Raw genomic sequence first — 12,857 nt, 5'->3', positions numbered from 1 at the left:
AAAAAAAAAAAAAAAAAAAAAAATATATATATATATATATATATATATATATATATATATATGAAGCAGGGTTTATTTAAAAGGGGTAACATAGGCCTCTCCCACAAGGGAGAAGGGGGCCATAGCTGGTAACATGGTATCCCCCCAAAATAAATATTTTTAAAAAATAGAAAGGGCTGGGGATGTAGATCAGTGGTAGAATGCTTCTGTGTTCAATCCCCAGTACCACCAAATAGTAAATAAACGTGCAAATAAATATCAGGCAAACTGACAGAGTATTGGAAAGGCAAAGGCACACATGCTTTTTACCTAAATGCCTGCAAAGGCTGGGCTTTGAAGAGACAGAGGATGCTGGGCACGGTGGCGCACACCTGTAATCCTAGCAACTCGGGAGGCTGAGGCAGGAGGCTCAGGAGTTCAAAGCCAGCCTCAGCAATTTATCAAAGCCCTGAACAACTCGGTGAGACCCTGTCTCAAATAAAAAAATAAAAAGGGTTAGGGAGGGGGCTCAGTGGTCAAGCACCCTGGATTTAATCTCCTGGTACTAAAAAAAAAAGACACAGAATGGAGATGGAATGAGCCTCTGAGAGAGCTCAAGACCTGAACCGAGGAAGTATAGGAACAGGACAAGGGAGTGGAGAGAGAGGCAGACAGCAGGTAGTCAGAGTATTTCTCACCGAAGGATGAGTCATATGGGGGAAGCTCAAGAAAGTCCCAAGGAAAATTTCTCTGCTACCTAAATATGATAATTAAAAAAAAATCACAGGGTAAATGAAAACTGGAGAATATCTAGGTCAGATATAACAAATTCATATGTTTCCAGGACCCAGGTGGTTACATAGAGTAAAGCAGGCAGGTGAAGACTGGAGAATGGTCCCTCTGATGGGGCAGCTGTAAACCAGCTCCAAATATTGCTGCTGTGCTGTGGCCTAGAATGGCTAAACCTGACTTTTTAAAATGCTAGAAATATATCTTTTATATTAGAATATCCAGGGCCGCCCCTGCTTTTTTTGGTACTGGGGATTGAACACAGGGGTGCTTTACCACTGAGTTACATCCTCAATCTTTGAGACAAGATCATACTTAGGGCTTAGTTGCTTACTAAGTTGCTGAGGCTAAGTCTGAGGGCTGAGGCTGGTCTTGAACTTGCAATTCTCTTGCCTCAGCCTCAGGAGTTTCTGGGATTACAGCTATGCACCACTGCGCCTGGCTGGAATACCCAGTTTTTTTTTTTTTTTTTTTTTAACGTTGACAACCCATCAATCAATTTTGAACAATTCAGATGAGCCAAAAAAAATGCATCTGTGAGCTGGATGTGGTCACCAAAGTGCCATCTCTGGTCCAGCCCCATCTCATAACAAAGCAGTGTTCCACACTTCAGTGTCTCACACAAGCCTGCCCCAGCCCTTCCCAAAAACCGTCCATAACAGAGACTTCACTAGAAATCTGCTATACCCTGCTCTCCTAGACAAGGGTCCACTTCTCTGCCGCAACTTTAGAAAGGGCACTGGGCATCCATTGATCTTTTCTCTTTTGTATGTTTATAAAAAAAAAAAGCCATATAGAAATAATAAATACTCATAGTTCTTCGGGCTGTCCATATGAGAGTAAGAAGCAGAAATGAGAGCAGAGCAGGAGACAGCAGGCTCCATTTAATGGACACACCACGCGATGTGCTTGAGAGACACCCTGTCAGGGGTTCAGCAAGGAATCTGGGCTGTACCCACAGATTTCGGAGGCAGCCAGCAAGGAACAAAGAGGCAAGACCTGGCTAACAGCAACACTCTGTGTGGGGCAGCTGGGTGGCAGATGGTGGCTAAAGACTGAAAAAGAGATGCCGGGAAGGAATGAAGAGAAACAGAAGGGACCAGGGTCCAGAAATGCAAGGGAGGAGAAAGAATTTTTTAAAAAATAATTGCCGGGCATGATGGTGCACATCTGCAATCCCAACTACTCAGGAGCCTGAGGCAGGAGGATTGCCAGTTCCAGCCCAGCCGGGGCAACTTAGCAAGACTCTGTCTTCAATTTTTCTTTTTTATCTTACAAAATGTTGGGTGTGTAGCTCAGTTGGAGAGCACTTACTTAGCATGCACAGGGCCCTGGGTTCCATCCCTAGCATTGAAAAAGAAAAAAGTCAGACAGGGACTAAAAAGTGTCTATTGAATGTAACATCAAAGTAGTTTGTGTGCAATGAATGGCTGAGTAGAGGCCCAGGACAACAGTGGTAGCTAGAAGGGCCTGAGGGCCTGGAGAGGGCCTGGAGAGGGCCTGGACGTGGGCCAGTTCAAACTGACGGCAGCAAACCAAGGGGAACAAAGTTCATTGGAGAAACGCAGAACAGGGGCCCAGGAACACTGGAGCCCCTCGGGTTTCTTTTTTATAGAACAAAATAGAGCTTTTTGAATAATTCCCTGCCTTAGATCTCCTCAGACTGCCTTAGCAAAATCAGACTGCGCCAGGCACAGTGGCGCAGGCCTATAATCCCAGCTACTTGGGAGGCTAAGGCAGGAGGATTGCAAATTCAAGGTCCTACTGGTTAGTATAGGGGAAAGCTATATCAAAAAAAAAAAAAAAAAGAAGAAAAGAAAGAAGAAGAAGAAGAAAGAAAGAAAAAAATCCCACATACTGAGTGGCATCGACAACAGAAGTTTATTTTCTCACTGTTCTGGAGGCTAGAAGGCCAACCTCAAGGTGCTGTCTGACTGGGTTCCTGGCAAGGGCCATCTTCCCAGTTGCAGATGGCTGCCTTCTGGCTGTGTCCTCACATGGAGGGGAGAACTCTAACATCCCCATGTTCTTATTAAGGCAGCGGCCCTATCAGAAGAGGCTCCACCCTATGAATGCTGTTTTAACTGCAGTCATCTCCCTGTAGGCCCCACCTACAAACACAACCACCTTGGGGGCGGGTGAGGACTTCACCATAATAATTTTTTTTATATATCTTTGTTTATTCATTTATTTTTATGTGGTGCTGAGGATCGAACCCAGTGCCTCACACATACGAGGCAAGCGCTCTACCACTGAGCTACAACCCCAGCCCACCATAAGAATTTTGAGGAACTGGGTTCAATCCTCAGCACCACATAAAAATAAATTAATAACAAAATAAGTGTTGGTGAGGATGTGGGAGAAAAGGCATAGTCTTACACTGCTGGTGGGACTGCAAATTGGTGCAACCAATCTGGAAAGCAGTATGGAGATTCCTTAGAAAACTTGGAATGGAACCACCATTTGACCCAGCTGTCCCACTCCTTGGTCTATAAAATCAGCATATGACAGGGACACAGGTACATCAATGTTTATAGAAGCACAATTCACAATAGCTAAACTGTGGAGCCAACCTAGATGCCCTTCAATAGATGAATGGATAAAGAAACTATGGTATATATACACAATGGACTATTACTGGGCATTAAAAGAGAATAAAATCATGGCATTTGCAGGTAAATGGATGCAGTTGGAGAATATCATGCTAAGTGAAGTAAGTCAATCCCAAAAAACAAAGGCCGAATGTTTTCTTTGATAAGTGGATGCTGATCCATAATGGGGATGGGGGGAGCAGAGGAGGAATGGAAGAACTCTAGATAGGGCAAAGGGGAGGGAGGGGATGGGAGGGGGCATGGGGGTAGGTAAGACGGTGGAATGAGATGGATATCATCACCCTAAGTACATGTATGAGGACACGAATGGTGTGACTGTAATTTGTGTAGAACCAGAGACATGAAAAATTGTGCTCTATATGTGTACTATGAATTGAAATGCATTCTGCTGTCATGTTTAACTAATTAGAATGAATGAATGAATAAATAAATAATAAATTTTAAAAATATAGGTATTGTATTCATCTACAAATAAAAATATTTTTTAAAAAAATTTTTTTGAAGAATTTTGAGGGAACACCATTCAGTGTCCAGCACTCCACGTGTTCACCTCTATGTCTGTGTGTCACCAGACCGTGCTGGTCCTTATTCAAGATTCAAAGAGGACCAGGATGCCCTGGAAGAGGGGCTGGCGACATGGCCCAGCTTCACAGCCAGTCATCACTACCCCAGGGCTCAGCAGCGTGGAGGGATGAATAGCCCCACCCAAATCCTGCGGAGGCCGTGGTGCAAGGAGTTGTCCCAGGCAGGCGGACTGGATGGCTAGGTGGGAGCTCCTCCAGGTCTGCTCTGGTCCCTGCCCACACTGGGAGCTAGGGCCACACTCAGAGCTGAGCACATGGTTTGGAATAAATTAGTTGATGGACAGATGGAAGCCAGGCAGCTTGTCCAATAACAGATTCAATCTTCCTCTCTGATCCCAACCGTGCCTACCCAATCACCACAAAAGGATTCCCACTGGAAGCCCTGGACTCTGCCCAAGAGAGGCCAGGGCTCCCGGGGCAGAGCACCTCTTGCCTCAACTTGGCCAGCAAGGCCTTTGGCTCACGGCTCTGTACACAGTGTCCCCTGCCTTGGGGCTGGGCGGTGCAGGGCGTGGCTCACCACTCACTGTTTGGATGACTGCATTTCCATTTCAAAAGTGCTCTCTAGAGTTGGATCTCAAACTCTCAAGTTCAGCACATTCCACCAGACGTGGTGTGACCTTAAGACTACTGCCCATGATGACGTTCCTGTTCCTTCCACCCTGCAGCCAGGAGCAACAGAGGGGGAGTTGTACCCAAGATGGAGAGGAAGAAAGACAGGAAGGATAGGTGTTGAAGTGTAGTAAGCAGGCAGATAATAAACTGGTTTCAACAGAGCACCTTGTTATGCCCAAGTAGCTTGAAGCAAGCTATCCTTAATTTTATTTTTTATTTTGGTACCAGGGGTTGAACTCAGGGGCACTCAACCACTGAGCCAGCCCTATTTTGTATTTTATTTAGAGACAGCGTCTCACTGAGTTGCTTAGTGCCTCGCTATTGCTGAGGCTAGCTTTGAACTCCTGATCCTCCTGTCTCAGCCTCCCCAGCCACTGGGATTACAGGCGTGCCCACGGCGCCCAACCGGCCTTAATTGTCTGAAGTCTAAAATGACAGACAAGAGACCCCTCCAACAAGGCCTCCAAAGGAGTAAATACTGAGACCAAAGCATGGCCCTCTCATGAAATAGCTGGACAGACAGCCATCCCCCCTGTCCCCTCCAGCCCTGATGGACTCTGGCACCTTCTTGGATTCCGTATGATGCCTGATCACCGTCCCCATCAGCCAAATCTTGGCTGGGCCTGACATTTAATCCTCAGAAAAGCACTCTTAAATAAAGGATTGCTCCTCCTACTTTTCAGGCAACAGGCCCAGAGTTCCTGATCATAGAGCAAGCTGGCGGTACAGCCAGCATTTGAACCAAAGCATGTCAAAACCTGTGCATGGTGAACTGTTCCCAGCAACCACGAAAGACTGGAGAAACTTCTGGAGGACACTTTGGACAAGCTAGCTTCTCTGAGGCGGTTTCCTCATCTGTGTAATAGGCATGATAATTCTTACCATGTGTGGGCTGTTGAGGTATTAAAGATCTCTAACAGGCATCTAGCATAGCGCCTGACCCAGCCTTAATGCTTACAAATGTTATCTATTATTATGTATTATTATCACTTTCTCAACAGTCTGTTTCTTATATTTCAAGAGCTCAGGAAATGATACTGCTGAACTCATTGGACTTCAGCAGATGTGATGATAAAGGGTGGGCACCTGAGGGATAGCTGGTACTCTTTAGGAATGCCAGAGAACGGTGCTTGCAGGAGAGAGTCCACAGGACCAACCAGAGCTCTTGGCCCAGCTCCCCCAGCTCCTGGCTGCATGATCCAGGAGAAGTGGGTGACCTCCTTTGAGCCTTAGTTTCTCATCTGCAAATTGTAGATAAGGATAACAAGCACCCTGCTCCCATCACAGGCTGTGGCTCAGCTGAGATAAGGGTTGTGAAAGTGCTTTGTAAAGTGGAAAAATGTTATCCGGATGTAAGGAACCATTATCCTCATGGTGATACAGATCTCATATGGGTGGTTGCATTGCCAAGGGTGGGGACCAGCCTCCCTCGGACCCTGGGAAAGACAGCACCAGAGGGAACAGGCAGCAGGCGAATGTAGGTGAGTTACAAGGATGAGCTCGGGGAAACTAAGGTGGCAAAATACCAGGATGGATGACTACAGGCAGGGTACCCCTGGTTAGGACAGCAGGTCACTTCAAATTTTTTGAAACTCTAGGTATATTGATAAATTTTAAAAATTCCAAGACAGGGTTGCCTGTATGCAGTATATTTTGCATTTTCCACACTGGCAATACATCAGGTATGGCTCTAGAGGGTCCTCTGGTTGTGGGGTCATAATTACTCAGCAGTTCCCAGTCGCCAACTATTTAGATAACCTCATTTAGAGAGAATATCTAACCTGAGATCACTAGAGGCTCTGTTAGTCTCCCATGGTAGGCTATAGGGGAGATGACAAAAGTATGTCTTTCCTCTAAATTCTCATCTGATAAGCAGTCTTTGGTATATCCATAAATGGAATACTACCCAGCCATAAAAAAACCACACGACTGATAGAAGCTGCGTATATGTGAGTGAAGAAGCCAGACATAAAATAACATATGCAATATGGTTCCATTTCTATAAAGTTTTAGGACAAATAAAACTAATCAAAAATGAGAGAAAAGCTGGGTGCAGTGGTGCATGCCTATAATCCCAGTGGCTCAGGAGGCTGAGTCAGGAGAATGGCGAGTTCAAAGCCAGCCTCAGCAACTTTGTGAGGCCCTAAGTTACCCAGTGAGTCCTGTCTCTAAATACAATATAAAAGTAAAAGGGCTGGGGATGGGGTTCAGTGGTTAAGTGCCCCTGGGTTCAATCCCTCCTAACAAAACAAAACAAATGAGAGAAAGCAGATCATTGATTACCTGAGGCTGGAGCTTGGGGTTGGGGTTGGGGGTTGCTGACTGTAGAGGAGCACAAACAATTCTGGGGTATGACGAAAATGTTCCGTATCTTGGTTGTGGCAGTGTTCCCAAGGGTGTAAACTTTATCAAAATGCATCCACGCATACACTTGAAAGGCGTAGTGCATGTGAAGTACACCACGAGCCAGATGATCCACACAAATTCACGTCTGAATGGGAAACCTGAAAAGCTACGGCCCTTCCCCACGCCCCCAACACTCTGCTTGGGACTGAGTCTAGTTTCTCTTTCTCAGCTTCCAAAGAGGTTTTTGTTTTGTTTTTGCAGTGCTGAGGATTAAAACGGGGGCCTTGCAAATGCTAGGCAAGCCCTCCACCCCTGAGCCACACCCCCAGCTCCCAAACTGACTATTAAATAGGGGTGGTGTTGAAACATATTTCCCAAAGTTCCTCCAGCTAAGGACAGTCACCAAGAAAGTTAAAACATATTCTCTGGCTAGTACAGCCTAGCGAAATCTACACACGTAGTCACCTGGCCTTTGTTTCTGTGAATTGTAACTACTCCTAAAGGGACACAGGAGACACAATCTAGTAGCTGCTCCTCTCCAGTTTGATCAAAGTGCATAAAATTCACTTTTCTTTTTTACATTGATCCCTTATTTCTTATGTGGGTGAGTGGATGGGTGGCATATAATCCTGCCAGTGGGGACCCAGCCAGCTCCCTGGTTGGGCTGCCAGTACCAGTGTGAGTTAGGCAGAAAAGTTGGGGCGTAGGGGTGATCAGCAGGGCCTGGCACACAGTAGATGCTCATTTAGTACTTGCTGAGTTCATGGGCAGTAAAAGCAAAGACAGAGGACAGCTGCAGGCCAAATCCGGCCACGGCCACTTGTTTTTGTAAATGAAGTATGACTGGACTCACCTCATTTGTTTGTATATTGTCTATGGCCGATTTTGCCCTGCAACGACAAAATGAATAGCTGTGACAGAGACCATGTGACTCGGAAAGCCTAAAACAATTACCCTGTGACCATTTATACAAAATGTTTTCTGACCTCTGAGGTGAGGCAAGGAGGGGATGCTTTTAGGAATTAATTCCAGAGCCAGGCATGGTAGTTACACATCTGTAATACTAGCGGGTCAGGAGTCTGAGGCAGGAGGGTCGCAAGTTGGGAGGCCAGCCTCAGCAACTTAGTGAGGCCCTAAGCAACTCAGCGAGACCCTGTTTCTAAATGAAAAATACAAAGAAAAAAAAAAGGCTGGAGATGTGGCTTAATGGTTAAGGGCTCCTGGGTTCAATCCCCGGTACCAAAAAATTATAAAAGTAAAAAATTAATCATGGAGGCTAGGAGGAAGGAAAGTAGAAGAGATGAGAAAGATGGTGGAGTGAATTCCATTGTCCAGCTTAAAGAAAAAAAAAATTCCTAGATTTTTTTTTTTCCTCCAGTGCTGGGGCTTGAACCCAGAGGCTTATGCTTGCTGGTCAGGCGCTCATTCAGCCACTGAGCTACCCCTACCTTTCCTGGTGGATACACAGGTCAGTGGACTCGATACCGCTCTTACTGCCTTCTGGTTCCCTCTTTCTTCCTCACAAGGTGCAGGCAGGCTGGGAAGCTCAACAATATTTTCCCATGATCCCTTATAGCCAGTGCTTTGAGTTACACCAATGAGATGTCCTCCCACAGGACTTGCATTCAGAACTGAGTTGAGTGGCTGAGAGGTAGTGTTGCTCCAGGCATCCGCCTGCTGATGAGGATGCAGCAGGCTTTGTGAGGCTTTGATCCCCATCTCTGAGTTTAGGCTGTGTTGGGGCAGAGCTGCTGTCTGTCCCCAGTCTCCTGATTGCGTATGGCTCAGACTCCAAACTTCCCAAGAAGTCTCTCTACAATGTTGTAAAGGTCACTCCTGGAGGCCTAGCCTGGAGCCCCTTTTCTCTAAGTTCTTTTAAGCACCTACTTTTTTCTTCTCTGAATGTCTTTTTTGCTATTGCAACTCACTCCTGCCTGCTCCACTATTTAAAAACATGGAATATGTTGTTTAAGTGAAACAAAGATTAAACAAAGTGTTTATGTCTTCTCTCCCATTAAACCTCTCTGAAATGAGAGTAGACAATTTTTTTAGGTACTGGGGACTGAATTCAGGGGCACTTAACCACTGAGCCACACTCCCAGCCCTTTTTTATACTTTATTTTAGAGACAGGGTCTCACTGAGTTGTTTAACACCTCACTAAGTTGCTGAGGCTGGCTTTGAACTAGCAATTCCCCTGCCTCAGCCTCCCAAGCCACTGGGATTACAGGTATGTGCTACCATGCCCAGTTTCCTCTTTTATTTTTTTTTAAAACATTTATTTTTTAGTTGTAGTTGAACACAATACCTTTATTTTGTTTATTTATTTTTTTAATGTGGTGCTGAGGATTGAACCCAGGGCCTCGCACATGCTAGGCAAGTGCTCTACCCCTGAGCCACAACCCCAGCCCCCCAGCATCCTCTTTTAATCCTCTTTTTCTTTTTAAAATTTATTTACTACTAATTATTATTATTATTATTAATATTATTATTATTATTAGTAGTAGTAGTAGTAGTACCAGGGATTGAACCCAGGAGTGCTCAACCATTGAGCCACATCCCCAACCTTTTTATTTAGAAACAGGGTCTTGCTGAGTTGCCTAGGGCCTCTCTTAGTTGCTGAGGCTGGCTTCGAACTCACAATCCTCCTGCCTCTGCCTCCAGAGACACTGGGATGCACCACTGCGCCCAGCTTTAGTTTATTTTTATTGGTGCATTAAAATTATACGTAATAGCCAGGCACGGTGGCACACACCTGTAATCCTAGCAGCTTGGGAGGCTGAGACAGGAGAATCATGAGTTCAAAGCCAGCCTCAGCAACTGCAAGGCACTAAGCAACTCAGTGAGACCCTGTCTCTAAATAAAATACAAAGTAGGGCTGGGGATGTGGCTCAGTGGTCGAGTGCCCCTGAGTTCAATCTCTGGTACCCCCCCCAAAAAATCATACATAACATGTGAACTCATTATACCATATTTGTAGGTGAGCATAACATAATTTGATCAATCTCATTCCCCAGTGATGAACTTTTAAAAGGTAAAAACCCTTAAGGACTAAGAAGCCAGGAAAGGGTATGGCAGTGTCTGAGGAGGGCAACACAATTTTGGAAGCTAGAAAGTGGAGACAAATGACAAGAGACGAGGCTGACTGGAAAATGTGAAGAAGCAGTTAATAAGAAAAAGGCCACTTGGTATCCAGGACTCCAGGAAGGCTCAGCCTGCGGAGAGTCCTGGTACTTCTGTTATGGGGGGAGCGGGGTTTAGAGATGGAGCTGGGAAAAAAAAAGAACCGATTTGATATCACTGAAAGGAGCATCTGGACCGCCCCCCCCCACCAGCACCCCTCCACCATTCTATATGGATGAGTACCTCCTCTGTGCCCCTGGGGGATGAGGGGCTTGTCTTCTCTAGAGGCTGAACAACAGGCACAGTCCAGTAGGACTCTGAGACACATCCCAGCTGTGACCTGAGGAAGTTGTACTGAAAACAGAGTCATGAGAAGTCTGCATTGGGAAGCCCATATTCGGAATGGAGAGAGGGGTCCCTGCTCCCTCTCAGCTCCAGCTTGGCCCTTAGATACCTGGTACTCAGACTTACATGCCCTGGCAGGAAATCAAGGATGCTCTGGGGAACAATGACAATCAAAAGACAAAACATCTACAGATACTGGCATTGGGGGCTCCCCTAGTTAAATGGCTGGCCAAGACCCAACTACCCTACAGAGAACCCTACCCTGAGACAAACCTTCTTTTTTTGAGGGGGTGGGGTACCAGGGATTGAACCAAGGGGCATTTAATCACATCCTCAGCCCTTTTTTGTATTTTATTTAGAGACAGGGTCTCACTGAGTTGCTTAGGGCCTCACTAAGTTACTGAGGCTGGCTTTAATCCTTCTGCCTCAGCCTCCCAAGCCATTGGGAATACAGGCATGCGACACCGTGCCCAGTGAGAAAAGCCTTCTTATCCTGTGCCCACTCAGATCCCCACGGAATGGGAGGAGAATTTGCAACTCATATATTTGATGAAGTTCTGGTGTTCTGAATACATAAATTGCTCTTAAAATTTAATAATAAGTCCAATAACCAATTTTAAAATGGGCAAATGATTTGAGTAGACATTTCTCCAAAGAAGATAGACCTTGGGATGGCTTCATGGCATCATGAAGATGCTCAGCATTATTAATCATTAGAGAATGCGAATCAAAAGCACAATGAGGATCCACTCCACATCACCTAGGATGGCTAAAATAAAACACACAGGCATTGACAAGTGTCGGTCAAGGACATGAAGAAACTGGAACTTCACATACTGCTGGAGGGACTGCAAGATAGCTAAAAGGCGGGTGATACTTCACTCTCCCCCAAACCTGAGGACTGTATTCTAATTCAGCCTTCATTGGTTTTACTTCATCCCATCTGAGTCTCGCCCTCTAACTTCTTCTACTATCTTCACCCTTTGCTGTAGCCAGAAAGCCAGCCCACAGCCACCGATGTCCCTAGAACACAAGAACTCTGTAATTAAAGACAGATCAAAGACGGATACATTTTGTAAACCACACACTTTGTAAGCTCTCCACAAATGTAAACTGCTATCTTTTGCCTTTTCCTTCCACTTGAAAATGCCTCTTTCTCTTGCCACATCCAAAGTGGTAGAGCTTTCAAAGTTAAGTTCGGCCTTCTCCTCCCACCCCAGTTCTGGGGGCTCCAGACTGCAGGGCAGGTAGAAGACTTTTCGCTCTAAATTCTGGGGGTCTCACTACAAAATCAGTACCACATTATGATCTGGCCCAAACTTCTCTGTGCACATTCTTTTGTCTGCATCCCTGTCAAACACCTGCTGGGCTTTCTAAATAGTGAAATCATCAGTGTTTTACTTATGTTAAACCCTTAATCTTTTTTGGCTTTACTCATTAAAGCAATATTCATCCTTGTGATGTGGGTGGCTATTGGTCTTTTCCTTTTCCTAATGGTCATATGTTGTTTTATGTGTGTGTGTGCAGGGACTGTCTCTGGAAGCATACACAATAAATTGATACCAATGATTGTGCTTGAAAAGAGGAATTGAGAATCTGGGAGAAAATGGCACCATAAATCTTTCTGCTGTGCTTGATTTTTTTTTAATGCATCGTGCATGCACTGCTTGTATTTAATAATAAACAATTTAAAGTACGAATTCACTTTTTTGTGGTGTTACTGATTGAACTCAAGGGCATTTGACCGTTGAGCCACATCCCCAGCCCTATTTTGTAGTTTATTTAGAGACAGAGTTGTTGAGCAACTCACTTTTCACTGAGGCTGGCTTTGAACTTGTGATCCTCCTGTCTCAGTCTCCTGAGCCACTGGGATTACAGGCACAGTTTCGCTTTACTTATTTTATGCACACACACACACACACACACATATATTTTTCAGTTGTTGACAGATACCTTTATTTTATTTATTTTATGTGGTGCTGAGGATTGAACCTAGTGCCTCTCACATGCTAGGCAAATGCTCTGCCAACGGGGCTACAACTCCAGCCCACAATTGCACTTTTGGGGGCTATAAATGGATAGGAAGCGGAAGTTGGCTTAATGAAAGTAGTGTTGATTGACAACCCCCCCACACACACGTTGATTGACAAATAAACATACACATTGATTGACACACACACGTTGACTGACAGACAGACAGACAGACAGACAGACAGACAGACACACACACACACACACACACACACACACACACACGAAAGTCCTCCTCGTCTTCCGTCGCCAGGCTCAGTAACGCTTCACACAGACTCCCTCAACCCACTTCCCTCAGGCCCAAGTTAAGCCCCGCCCTCTAACCCCGCCCCGCAGGTCCCGCCCTGCATCTACGTCACCTCCGGCCGACAAGCTTTCCCCGAACTCCCTCTGGCTCCCGCCTTCGCCCGCTTCCGGTCGTCGTCGTCGCCGCTG

At 45.6% G+C, this 12,857-nt stretch overlaps 2 protein-coding genes across 6 annotated transcripts in view; one reads left to right on the top strand and one right to left on the bottom strand.

Moving 5' to 3' along the window:
* The window catches only part of Lrrc20 (leucine rich repeat containing 20), a 103,900-nt gene that overhangs the window by 89,656 nt on the left and 1,387 nt on the right, over positions 1 to 12,857 (bottom strand). Inside the window, exon 1 of one of the 5 annotated variants that reach the window (XM_048809475.1) lies at positions 4,492 to 4,692. The exons of the other annotated variants lie outside the window; for them this stretch is intronic. The gene's annotated coding sequence lies outside the window, so the exon portion shown is untranslated. Of the gene's footprint in view, positions 1 to 4,491; positions 4,693 to 12,857 lie in introns of those variants that run through there. 5 annotated transcript variants of the gene reach the window in all.
* The window catches only part of Eif4ebp2 (eukaryotic translation initiation factor 4E binding protein 2), a 26,787-nt gene continuing 24,777 nt past the window's right edge, over positions 10,848 to 12,857 (top strand). Inside the window, exons 1-2 of the mRNA XM_048808865.1 lie at positions 10,848 to 10,864; positions 12,759 to 12,857. The exon at positions 12,759 to 12,857 is cut by the window's right edge and continues 251 nt beyond it. Of these exons, the coding sequence (XP_048664822.1) occupies positions 10,848 to 10,864; positions 12,759 to 12,857 (116 nt within the window). The remainder of the gene's footprint in view (positions 10,865 to 12,758) is intronic.

This window comes from Marmota marmota, unplaced genomic scaffold (genome assembly GCF_001458135.2).
Source record: "Marmota marmota marmota unplaced genomic scaffold, marMar, whole genome shotgun sequence".
NCBI lineage: Eukaryota > Metazoa > Chordata > Mammalia > Rodentia > Sciuridae > Marmota > Marmota marmota.
The sequence above is the reverse complement of the archived record's forward strand: the minus strand, read 5'-3'. Positions and strand labels throughout refer to the sequence as shown.